This window comes from Ips typographus, linkage group LG2 (genome assembly GCF_016097725.1).
Source record: "Ips typographus isolate SLU linkage group LG2, UJ_Ityp_2.0, whole genome shotgun sequence".
Lineage (NCBI taxonomy): Eukaryota > Metazoa > Arthropoda > Insecta > Coleoptera > Curculionidae > Ips > Ips typographus.
The window spans coordinates 15390628-15404351 of record NC_138423.1 but is presented as its reverse complement, the minus strand read 5'-3'; the positions used below and the strand labels follow the sequence as shown (position 1 = coordinate 15404351).

General features: G+C 34.0%; 1 protein-coding gene across 45 annotated transcripts in view; it reads right to left on the bottom strand.

The window, feature by feature from the left end:
• Positions 1-13724, bottom strand: part of shot (dystonin-like protein short stop) — a 203854-nt gene that overhangs the window by 78739 nt on the left and 111391 nt on the right. The window contains exon 1 of one of the 45 annotated variants that reach the window (XM_081973586.1): positions 5453-5939. The exons of the other annotated variants lie outside the window; for them this stretch is intronic. Within the exon in view, the coding sequence (XP_081829712.1) occupies positions 5453-5803 (351 nt within the window). The 5' untranslated portion in view covers positions 5804-5939. Of the gene's footprint in view, positions 1-5452; positions 5940-13724 lie in introns of those variants that run through there. 45 annotated transcript variants of the gene reach the window in all.

Sequence of the window (13724 nt, the reverse complement as noted above, 5' to 3'; positions counted from 1 at the left end):
ATGCAAAGAGTATTTGTTGGTTCTGATACGTTCTGATATTCAAAAATGAATGGTGGATAAAATTTTTTTTTGTAAAACTGAAAAAAACTTCAAGATATTTATTTATTAAATATCTAAAAAACTAAAACCAATCGGAAGAAACAAAAATAAGACTATTCTGGGAACTACTTTTAGATGCTCTGTTCCAAAACTGTGTATACTTGTGAATCTGATTAGCTTATCTTATTCAGCTCGGAGTTCAGCTCACAAATATCTACAACTTTTATCTGAACATAGTTTTCCTAATCCAATATTTTTTAATAATCTTGCTGCATTTTTTCCCTATTGAGCCGACTCTCTACTTTCCGAAATCCCCTGGGAAATACCTTAAACATTGAAAAAAACTCGCCCTGTATTATTGGATGTAATCGACGATTTTTTTTAAGAGAATTTATCTCAATATTTTAATTATTTGTTTAAATACAATTTTAATGCTTGTAGATGCACCTAAATCGATTAATTAAACCATTAAAATAGAAAATAGTATGGTTACGCCTTAAGACTTAAACATAATCGCAATTAAGACATAAAAAGTAACCTCGCCTATAAATAGGCGATGATAATCCCACAATAATCTAACGTGTAAGATAAACAGCAAAATGTCAATAAGTTATTCAGATGTAAATATCGCAATGTATATGTTGGTACCCGCGCTTAAAGGTGGACTCGCAGTGGGTTCAGCTGTTGTTTATTGTCGTTATTGAATAATAAATAAAACCATAAACAGAAGTCCCACTTTTTCAATGTCAAATCCACGTCAATACTGTTCAATTTATCTTTTTACATCTATAAATCTCCTCTAATATTGCAAATTATCTAACATGATTTACTACTTGAAGTGGTAGTAATTACAGTGCTTTATGTATCTGACTTGTCATATTTTGCACGGAGTAACCCAAGCAATTGTTAGGTAGGTCAAAACGAGAACATCTAACAGTTGGTACTTGTAGTAGGTGGGGCCCCATTTTGCAAATATCAACTTCAAGGTAAGACTTTCTTGTTCTTTTCAAGCTCTATCTTGTATCCTTTCTAAAAAAATAATCCACTTACTTAGCCAAACAGGAAACATAGTAATTAATCTTGAGACGAGTCGTAAATGGTCATCAACATAAGCAAAGGCAAATCCCACTTTTTTATCCGTTTCCTCTTACGTGGTCGACCAAAATAGTTTTGGTATCACATCATCAATCACAGTTATACAAGAAATTCAACTTCCTTCGTGAATGCCCTGACCAGGGTTCAGATTGTTCAGGATTTACACGTTACAGCGTGAAATAGCACGATCTGAGAATGTTGTGATGCAACAACTGTTTAACTTTGCTTACTATGTCACAATTTTTCACCTAGATTTTTCCTTATGTAAGAGATTGATTAGATCAAGCAGGGCAGCAATTTTATGGTTGATTCGAGTCTAATCAGTTAAAATGGACTGTATTGTCTTAAGAAGAATAATAGACGTTATAGCGTGTTCATTTGAAGTGTGTCCACATCCAGTCAAGGCTTGTGATTAAAAATGCATAAAAGTTTAGTTGGTCAAAGCATATTAATAATACAAAAAAAAAAAATATATTGAAAAAAAAGTTCAAATTGGCTACAAAAGACGTAAATAAATGTATGTTCTTCTTTAGCTATCATGGATCTTTTGGCCATTATTTTTCCGTGGATAATCAGATGCAGCAACTGGTATTTACCTCCCCTCATAATTATTCCTCCCAAGTATTGCAGTTTGCGTTTCTTAATAGTAAGTGTCAATTCTTTCTGCATCTTCCGCAAAACCTCAAAAATTTGTCACTCTCGCTGTCCACGATATTCTTAGTATTCTACGGAACATCAACATTTCAAATCAAATGCTTCTATTCTCTTGGTATCGATCTTTTTCAGTGTCCACGCTTCCATTCCGTAGAAAAAGAAAACAACCTTCTTCATTTTAGTAAATGTGGCTGTAGTTTTTTCCACTTTGATCCTGATTTCTTCAGAGCTAGTTATTGTCGTTGATAACGTTCTTTTTTTATTATATACGTTGTAAGTTTATACGTTCAATTTTTTGACCATGTACGGTTATTGTTAATTAGTATGTGAAGATCTTCTGGAGTTTCTGCAATTACAACCGTGTCATCGGCATATCTTAGATTGTTTACTGGGATGCCATTTACTGGAATTAGCGAGTAATGCCAAGTGTGCACGGTGAAGAACACAGGGTAGTAAGTAAAAAGCGTAGGTGCAAATATTTACTGATCCTATGTGAACTGGTTTCGACCCTTTATGTCATCATCAGCACTCAAATTCGACCAATCATTAACTGTAATACCTGTATTTTGCTCTGATTATGATGTCTTCTGAGTATAGGTTGAATAGAGTGATGAGAGTATACATCTCTGTCTTACGTCTTTTATAATCTCGATTTCCTCCATTGCCTGTATCTTGCTCTATTAGAATATTGGATTTTGGGTTATAGATAATTTTGAAAATAATCCTGATGTCCTCCCCTGATGTAAGTTCTAACGACACTTTAAGCAGGTTTTACACCGCAGTTTGATGTCAAAAAAATTGATCAAATTATTCATAAAACAGCTTTAGGAACCAATTGTTGTTGTACAACACTTTATGTCAAATTTTCCCTCAAATATTTTTACGTTCTATTTTTCACGCAATAGGACGGATTCTATTTTCTTCCAACTTGTTTGATCAAATTTGCTGTTTTTTTTTTGTTGCCAAATCATAAAAACGAAAAAGGTTAAATTCTTTTTGACCCATCTGCAGGATGCATAAATATTTCATTTCCTCCAGGTCCCAAAATGCTTGAATTACAGCAGAAACAACAGATATAATGGTTCAAATTTTCTTCAAATAAGTCACAATTTTAATAGGTTTGCCATAAGAACAAAATAGTTTCACGCAAAAATAGACCCAAATGACATATTTGTTTAAAATTAATGACACCATTGCATTTTTTCAAAAAGGGTTTTTAGATTTTTGAAAGTTTATTTAGAAGGTATAAATTTTCTACAAATTTAAAAAAAAGCACACACATCTTAAACCTATTTTAAGTAACAACTAATTATGTAGTAAAACGTTAAAAGTCAGAAGATTTACTTCAAAGTTCTAAAAATTATAATATGGGTACAGTATTCAGGATGATTATGCAATTTTAAAATCAAAATATCAAAAATACATCAAAAACAAGTACCTACTAATCGAGCTACTAATAGTTATTAAGACTTAAACACTAAATTCTCTTGGTTGGTAAAGTTGTTTTTATTGACAGTTTTGACTTAAATGTTTGATATGGTTTGATGAAATGGTTGAATGAAACTACATTTTATTTGAAGTATAAACGTTCATAAAATATTCATTAAATTTGTCCCACTTACTTTGATTTAAAACTTTTATTGTAAAACCCAGATTTAAAACATTGCAAATCGAGTTGTAAATAAAATTTTATGAAAACTAACCTATTTTCAGAAAAATAAAAATTACACCGGTATAAAAGTTCCGGTTTAGAGTCAACTTTAAATATTTTAAGGAAGTACTGAATCTGTCTGGTAAGAAATACGGGTTTTCATTTCATATTAGTTATTAAATTATTAATTAAAAACGGGTTTTTAAATTTAAATTTCCAATTCTTGAAGATCTTCAAAAATGACTCACAGGTTTTCAGGTCAAATTCATTTTCAACTTCATTTTCGCTTATATGGTCCAAGAAAATTAATGTAATTAGAGGTTTTTGTAGAGATTTTACGAGGATTTTGTGCTTTAACGGTTCTCCAGTATAACTGAGTATTTTAAATTTAAAAACAATGACTTCTCACACACTTAGAAAAAAACTATGTCATCACATAATTAAGAATAGATATTTCACCTCAAGTTTTTCAAGTACCAAACTATGTAAATTACAGCTTTTTACAAGGAAAATCCGTTTTTAGCAATGAGACAGCTACAAACCAATTTTTAATATCAATAAGCAATCTTTAACACCATCTTAACTGATCGTAAACGGCAATCGCCTAATAATAACGCCCAGACATCGCCAATTAACGAACCCATAATAAAACCGACCAAATATTGTGTCCCCGGACGCATTCCATATACGGTACCCAGCTGTTTGTTCTTCTACCATCATAACCACGAACCGGCGTCAATATTTACAGGGTGACGTCATTTTATATTTAACATGCCGGTTAAGTAGCTGAAATCCGAAATGGAATTTTGCACCAAGACGCCTACTGCAATTTTTTTTCACATCAACAAAGCTTATCGATATTGGTTTTGGTACGACCCAGATCATGTTTTGGGTACCACATCGACTATACAGTGCGTTTTTTTTAACGCGCAACATAGGATTTCACGTGTTAAATTTTTAAGCCCATGTTAGACCATGTTATTTTGGAACTACAAGTATAAAACTTGACGGGTGGCTATTTCGTACCCTGAAGCTTAAGTAAATTTACCAATTCGGCCTAAAAAGTGTTAAAAAACTTGCAAAAAATCATCTTTTTTCGAAAAGGTTTTATCGTTTCATACTCCCTGTATGCATTGTTGTTCTTTGTTGTTTTTGATACTGGCACGGCAGGTAGCAGGTAAAATTTGGCGTAGAAAGTAAAAGGGTAATCATTAACTTTATATCAAAAAAGTTAAGAACAAAAGAAGTATTTTTATAAGTGAATTGTTCAAATTGACCTCCGTTTGAAGCCAAACAGTATATTCCAAAGAAACATAAAATGCCCTTTTGACGTTCAAAAGATGTCGGGTCGTGATGCAGTCAAAATAAGTCACTTTACCTGCTACCTGCCCTGCAGTATCAAAACAACAAGGAACAACAATGCATACAGGGAGTATGAAAGGATAAAATCTTTTCGAAAAAAAATGATTTTTTGCCAGTTTTAAATCACTTTTTAGACCAAATTGGTAGACTTACTTAAGCTTCAGGGTACTAAAGACACACCCGTCAAGTTTTATACTTGTAGTTCCAAAATAACATGGTCTAACATGGGCTGAAAAATTTAACACGTAAAATCCTATGTTGCGCGTTAAAAAAAACGCACTGTATTTAGACACGCGTCTGATGATCTGGATGATAAACCTTATCAGTCTAATTGTTGTAACTTGTAACAGTACACGGAGACGTAACATTTTGTGTTAATTATCTTAGTGTTGCATATTAATTGACGTCAAGGATGCTTAACTCCATCAGGAGAGGTGTAAAAATTGTTTCTTCAACCCTTCATTTCAGGTAATTGAGTGACAACTGAAAATATGAAGAAAAATGTCAAAGTTTGACCATGTGGACCATATCCCGGTGATATAAACAGTCACTTAGATGATAAACTTGGTACTAGTGATTAAAAAAATTGTCAACCGGAACCCATCGGATAAACACCGGAAAAGCCATATAAACCCAAACAATAAAGCTAACCTTGGCTCTTTTGGTAATGGTGGTCTCCTCAATTCCCTGACGTTTCAAATCCTCCGCCCTGCTTTGTTCCTCCCCCCTCGTTAAAGTGGTCACTTTCCTCACTATCCTGGTGGTAATCCTGCGGGATCCGTCCTCACCCTTTCTATTCGTTTTGATCGTCTCTAAAGAACTCCCCAGCACTTCCGTGGACAACTTCTTCTTAGTATGCACTGCCTGCACATCCCCGTTCACTTGGTCTAAACTGGTCACTATCGGGGGCCCTAACGCTTGATTAGGGTTGTCTGAAGACGTTCCCTGCATGAAGAGTCTTTTTGCGCTCGAGTCTTTCACGAACTTATACATCGACCCCATGTCGGCTTTTTGAAGCTACGCCACTGACTTGGGGGATGATTGTCGTCGATTGTTTCGTATAGCGACACTCGAATCGTTTTGCGGACCGTCGTTGTTGCAGGTGCGTTACATCAGGTGAGCGCGGTATGTACTGAACGAGGATTGGGTTAGCCTTGTTTCATCGCGGTAATGTGTAGGCCTGCCAGGGCCGTACACGGGCGGTTTTTTAGGGGGGGCCGGTAGGCAAACAGCCTTATTTGGGGCTGAACGAGATTGATAGAAATCGTGGACGGTTGCATAATTTATTCGATTGACACTGGTGTGTGTTTTTTTGACCTTCTCAAGTTGTGAATGTACGTAGTGATCTTGTGACGTCGACTCTCTGTGGGATTTGAAGAATGTTTTGATTCGAGCTATGCATTTTAAACACCCACCAAAGTTACCTCGAATCCGTAAAGGACATTTAATAATAACAAATTACGATATTTTTAAGTTTATGGAATACAGTGCAAAACTTCGACACTTTGAACAATAAAAACAAATTGATATTCACAAATAGTTGACTGAGTAATCTAAACAATTGGGTCATCAAACACTAAACAATAAATAAACATGGAAGACTCGCAAGAAAACTATTCTCAAGTCAAAAAGGAAGAATCTACTATTAGATATCGAAAGGTCGCTGAATGAGAGTTCTTTTTTGTTTAAAATGGTAGAAACAAGAAGAAAGGAAGAAAAATACCGAAAGAGTAAAAGTTTTCCTAGAAATTTGCTTTACGACAGCAAGGTGACCTATTTATCACATTCTTGGTGAAAAACGAGGTTCTGAAATATATCCAACTCTATCCAAGGCTGAAGCTGTTTCTAATTGCAATGGATCAAACCGGTTTTAAGGCCTACTCCATTAGTAGACATCTTCTACTTCTTTCTAATATAATCCACATATTAGTAAGCTACTGCCTGTTTATTGCCCCAAAACGCCTTCTTCGGAGGACGAGGTCCAGCATTCTCTCCAGCGCTGTCTTCCTGGGTGCTTATTCTTAGAGGGGAGTTATCAAGAGAAAGGTATGCAGAATGTGACAGGAAGCTGGTATTGTCAACTCTTTTGGCTCATTCTATCAACACATCTCTTGAGAATCCCGTTCCCTCTTTTCTAGAATAAGAGCCCTGGTCTACTGAATTATCAATTGAGTGTTTGACGACTCTGTTGTCCTCCATTCTCTTCACAGGTTTGTCTCAAGAATCTTCTTCTATGTCTCACCGATCTTCCTATGTCCTGTATCCCGCATTGAATTCTGATTTCGTCCTCATATTCTATCGTATAGAGTTCTGCCTTGTAGCTTCTTAAGGTTTTCATTTCAACTTTTCTCATCATTTGTAGAGTTCGGTTTGTATCTGGTCTTGCTTCTGCTGCGTATATTATTATAGGTCTTTCTGTCGTTTTATATATCTTGACTTTCAAACAGTTTCTCTTAAACATCCCGAAATTTGAACCGCTTTGATTGTTTGCTCTCTTAGTTCGAGAAGTAGATTTCCATGGCTCGTTATATCTGCACCCTGCACCCAAATATTATTACTGAACATTTGATCTTCTCGATGTTGATGAGATTTTTTAGTTATTTAGCTTTGGTGTTAAAAATGGAGTATTCTTTGCTTATCTTCGGAATCTGGTAGACATTGAATACACAAAATATGTCACCTATTCAGCGTGATTTCAAGATATTGATGTTTCAAGCTTCAGGTGCATAAGCGTGTAAAGTAACTGTTACAAATATAATAGCTTCAAAGACACAATATAATAACACGCATATCAATTAGATACCTTTAACAATTTTTCAAACAGTATGCTGCGCTTCACTGAATTTTTAATTCTTGGATATGCCAACCTAATAATAAAGTACCTACTGTGTATTCCAACAAAAATAAGGTCGCTAAGTGCTTTAATAAAAATATTCTGGATATTGTTCATATCATTAGATATCTGCGGCACGAGACTTAGCAACGCGGAACTTGCACTTCCGCCTAAACAGACTTCCCGCATGACTGATGGTCATATTTCATTTTAATGGTAGCTTACAGGTGCTTCGCAGTGACAATCGATTCTTTGTTCATTCATTTGGGTTTCACCTTCATGAAAACAAGGGTAGAATAGCAGAAAACAGAGTTATTTAATGATAACTACTGTGACCAAACAAATGACTCAATAATATTACTTATACAAATATGGAAATTTCAATTATACATAAGAACTCAGTGATAAGGAAAAAGAATCATTGGAAATCAAAGCTTTCGACAAAAAAGGAGATACATTTTGTAAGTGGCATGTGTCAATCTGTCAAAAAGGCCGTGACGGGATTCGACAGTTGGTCAAAACTTTCATCACCAACATCACAACAATTTCGAAAGTATGTCTAGTAGCATTTAAAATTATTCTAGAGAGGGTCCTCTCCTTATAATGAATTCATCAGTGGTCTACAAGATATTTAGAGACCCCTGACATTTCTATAGTGGTTCTAGAGGCATTTGGTAATTACAAATAACTATTAGACGCTTAAAAAATTTTGGGGGCTTCTGACATTCTTGAGAATCTGCAGTGGTCTATGTAGTTTTTAGAGGCATCCAGCATTTCTATCTATATCTAGAGATTTGGAAAATTAGATTAGAGGCAAATGGCAAAACTGAAAAATTATGAAAAGGTTTTTAAGACACCACCGATTTAAAATGTGTCTCTCGAAACCTCTATCTGTCTGTTTATATGATGATTCTATATGGACTTAATTTTTAAAGTGTGTTGGAATTCTTGGAGAATACTAAATAATAAACCTTAAGATACTAAACAAAATAATAAACAATTTCAAAATGATTCTAAAATTATCTGGCATACAAAATAAAGTTTTCTAAGGTATACAGGATATTTAGATATCCTTGCCATCTAGTAAATTCAGAAGCATCTGGTGAATATTAAAAGTTTCTTGAAAATTACAAAAAGCTTATGGACCCCTGGCAAAAAGAGAGATAGTGCTAAAATGCAAACTGTCTGTGCAAATGGATTCATCATTTTTTGTAACCAGGATTAGCTGTGATTGGTCTATGGTTTCCTAACCCTTCAATCAGCTGCCATAAAATTGTCTATTTGTCCAGTCTCCAAACTGTTGATATCGCTAGAGTCGATGTAATATGTAATAACATTATTTCTTACATGTAAACGAGGTGCAATCAATATTTCAACTGAATGATTTATTAAAAGTTTGATAAGATTCTGATAAATGGTTGAAAATAAAATAGTATACAAACCACGGAGAAAAGTTTAATTCCTGTCTCGAAATCTAATTTCTCGGCAGAAATCAAACACACCTGAGGATATAATATACTATATCATGCTCTTCATTTCAAGTACTGACTTTTTCCAAACATGTGAGAAAGTGAAACGAACTGGTGTGTAACTTAATCTTTTGCTACGTGTTGTTTTCTTGTCTATTGTGGAACCAGAAATAGAGTCAATATAATGTGACAACACACTGCATTATCCACTTTCTACTTCACGTTTGCTTAAGACTAACTTGAGCTACTCGAAACCTTTACAACTAACTTTGCAAACTCAATTTTTTTGTTACAATTTCAGTATTTTAGAGTAGACTTCGTAAAGTTTGCCGTACTAACATTTTTTTTAAAACCATTTGATGGTATAAGGTGACAACCATCGATACCGATCAACTTTCGTTCATTCGTTACGTTATGGTTGCATCTGAGACTGGTGGAGTCACAGATCGGCGAATTATTATGCTTCGCCAACCACTCGGAACCAATTGCAATTATAAAAGGACTGTACAATTATCCTATTGTTATATTGTGTACCTGTTTTTTTTTTAATGCCGGTATAAACATTCGGCAAGTGTATGTGTGTTTAATCGTTCGTTGTAACCTCAATGAATTCCTTCTAAGTTCATCAAGGCGGTTATAAAATACACACAATTAGACCAGGATAATTGTGAGAGACTTTTAGCACCATGTTGATGGTACAATTTAAAAAAAAAACAGGAAAATAACAAAAAATATAATAATCCAACAAAATATCAGCAATTCCTGGATAATTGAAAAAAAAAAAGATTATTTATGGTAATTTTGTGTATGAGAACCACATCATTTAAGTGATGAGACTGTACAAATTAGATACATTCTGCTTCACCATGTCTTGGCTGAACTAACAGTACCCCATTCAGTCACTTAAACCCACTAATTGGATAGAAGAATTTAATCAGATAACTAACTACTAATCCGCAACAAGACTTTGGCCAATTTTAATTTACGTCACAAAAAAAAGATGTTTCAAAGCTATTCCACTAAACGAAACGTGCTAATATCTATCAAATACCCAGATCTAGACTATTCAAACGTCACAAATAGCAGCTGTACTTGATTGGAGGTTTAGGAGTTAATAACAATAATCGTCTAACTGTAACCCAGAGTATTATTCAATAAATCTTCTTTATGCGCAACGAAGTGCCTGATCCAAAGTTTTATCTAAACTTTTGATCAATTGGAATGTATACGAAAATGCACGTAACCTAATAGTGGAAAAAGATTTTGCTAAATAATACTCAACACTTATAGAAAATCAAATTCCAAAGTACCTACATCAAAACCAACCAAGATGAGGTTTGTTCGCAGAGAGAATCTCCAACTAGTAATAAGAGAAATAGATCCATTGGCCGAAAGCCACAAGTCAGAAAGTCATAGTCACGTGAGCATTGAACCAATGAAACATTTACTGTTTCTGATTTGGAAACCAGGCAGAGGTTGCCTCTGTGAACAGATCTATTACCTACCATTAGTATACAGTGTTTAATTGGAAAAGATGACGTACAGAGTGAGCAGATATAATTAAATAAACAATAAAAAGCAAACTGTATACTTTTTAATAAAGTATTTTGTCTGAATAGGCACAAAAGTCATATGTCTCTCTTTTGTCAAATTTTTAACATACCTAGTTCCCACTATTTTAAATGGCACACACTGCAACAGGTCTTATTTTGAAAGATGTGGGACAGGGTGAAGTTTTCTTAATATGTCCTTATTTTTTCGTAAAATTAAACATGACAGCACTAGAGGTTTCATAACATTATTGTTTTTTTTAAGATATGGTAAAATTGAAATTTATTTCTGGTAAACTTTCCGTAATAACGCATTTTTAAACTTGAAGAGATACCCTAGAAAAGTGTGGAAAATGGTATACCCTGTAAGTGGGAATATTGCAAACCGTTGGCAAGTCAAAGCGCGTTTAATGAAAAATAATTGTTTATTGATCTAAGTAAAAAATCTGTTTACTGAAGGAGGTGAGATCAAAGGGGACCAAAGTTACCACAACTAGAGAGCCTAACAATAAAAATAAGAAAATATGCGCGCAACAATTTAACAGGAATTAGATATCAACTGCAGCTTATTTTAAATGGGACACCCTGTTTATTTTTTCATTTTTGTATTCTACGTCAAATTCAGGACATATTTCGTGTTTTAATGTCATATACCTATCTGTATCCGTTTCCGAGATATTTACCATTTTATGTGAAATTTGATATTTTCGGTCTCCAAAACATTTTTAATTTAGTATGAATATCAGGAAAGGTTTTTTTTTTGTTTTTTGTGTTTTGTCATGTTAGACAAAATTTGTTCTAGGAGTGTGTGCAGAAAAACGTCAAAATATATAATACAGTGTGGTCAAAATATCAGTTCTAAAAAAGGACAGAAAGTCTAGTTTTTCAAACAAAACACTCCTTATTCTTATAATTCTGTCTGATTCTCTGTTCAAAATTAAAGGAAGATTGATATGCATTGAACCACGCTGAAACTGTCAAAATAACCGAATTAATAAAGGTTAAAGCAGTACACACACACAACACTTTGTATAGACTTTTATTTGTCAATAGATAGAAAACAAAATGGGCTTTCAAAAAAAAAAAATGGCCGTCTGTGTTGATAGGTTGCTTTGTTTGGCCGCCAGAGGGCTCCAAAGCTAACTAAATATTTTCTTTAACTGTTACCGCTCTAATTTCTTTAGAGATTTTTTAGAATATTTTTTTTTAAATCGCACCGGTACGGCCCTGATATTTGGCACAAACCTAGCACCATGATTGCCAAATCTATAATAGTAGCAAAACTTTGGAAATACAATCATTAAGGTAGATTATCGCTTGCACTAACTGGCCAACATAATGCAAAACCCATTAGGATAGTGGCGGTGTTTCAGGCAAATTTGACCCTTACAAAAATTGTTATTTGCAAAAACAGTTTTTCAAAAAAATTCCAAGTATTACGTCGTGGTAGACCTAGTAAGTCACCGTAGTGACCGTGTTTTCCTAATTTTTAAGGTCAAATTAGCCTTTAACCAGTCAAAAAATGTTTGTGGTGCACTTTGTCACTAATCCGCAAATAACACGTGTATTTGTAGCACTTTGTATATACTTTTATATGTCGATGGGCAGCCAATGAAATGAACTTCCCATTGACGTATAAAAATCGATTGGTTAGTGGTACCCATAGGTACCGTTTGCCTGCTAGAGGACGTAAACGTTGACCAGTTGTTTTGGGGTATCCTTTTGTTTAATCCTGAAAAACTCGCTTATTTGCTCCTTATTTTTGGTAGCGTTTTATAGGTCAATGGACAGCCAATGAAATGAGCTTTTTAAAAATACCCAGTTTCGGTTAATAGGTTGGACGGTTTGGCCGCTAGAAGGCGTCATTCATTTTTGACATGACTTTTTTGGTGCATTTTTTCGTTGAATCGTCAATAATTAGCTTATTTGCTACACTTTGTTTAAGTTTTTTTCTGTCAATAGATAGCCAATGAAATTAGCTTTTTATTGACGTATAAAAGTTGGTTGATTAGTGGTATGGTTTCGCCACTAGAGAAAGTCAAAATTTTTGAAAGTAAAATTACAAAATTCATAATTCTTTGTTGTTTTCCAACGGATTTCATTGAAATTATCAAACTTTATTAATTTTATTTATGTTTATATTTGAATGGTAGATGTATGATATTTTTTTATATAATACATATAAGTTAAGACTTTTTCAATTTTATTAATAGTTTGCCTTCTTATTCTTAGTAATGTTGTCAATTCCCAAGTAATGCCCACTAATTCCTATAGTTTGTACACTATAATGCCCCAGTGGTTTACCCCTCAGTTTTAAGCTAATTTCAACGATATTGACTTTTTGCTAGACATCGCACAATTCGCACTAAAATGGTTTGTGTGGAACCTTTGAAACGAAGATATAATTCAATATTGATATAGAAGGTAGTGTATGTGTGCAGGAGAAAGAAAAATAGATGAAAAGGATGTTTTTCAATTTCCTTCTAAATCTAAAAAATCCTGCTGACGTCATAACATGTTTAACTTTACAAAAAATCGTTGTCCATTGTCTTTTCTTTTAAGTATCCAAATTGGGACACAATGTACTTTTACATCATTTTAAACTGAAGACCTGATATATTTTAACGAATTGCACCGTAATAAGATCATGGTTTTACTAAGAATACAAAATGGAACAAAAGAGCTTCTGTTAACCAGAAAGTAAGGCGATATTTATAAACCGTGACGGTAAATAAATAATTATCCCACGCATCGATTCGGACACTTTGCCATTTTAGGAAGCCACAACTTAAAAAAATAATATTTCTCGAACGATAATTCGCCGATTGCGACAAACAATTCGACCATTTGCACGATTGGCGTCCCACTGAAGGTTCTTTTTAGCCATATGGTCGTTCACTTGATAAAACGTGTAACTTTAATTTATACTAACTAGATTGGCGCAAGACAAAAAAATAATACAAAACAAATGATGAGCCGGCAGCCAATTAATGGGCGATCAAAGAAAACCCATTATCTACCAGATAACGATCTTCATTTTAGATGATTGAGACGTAGTGATTGAAATTATG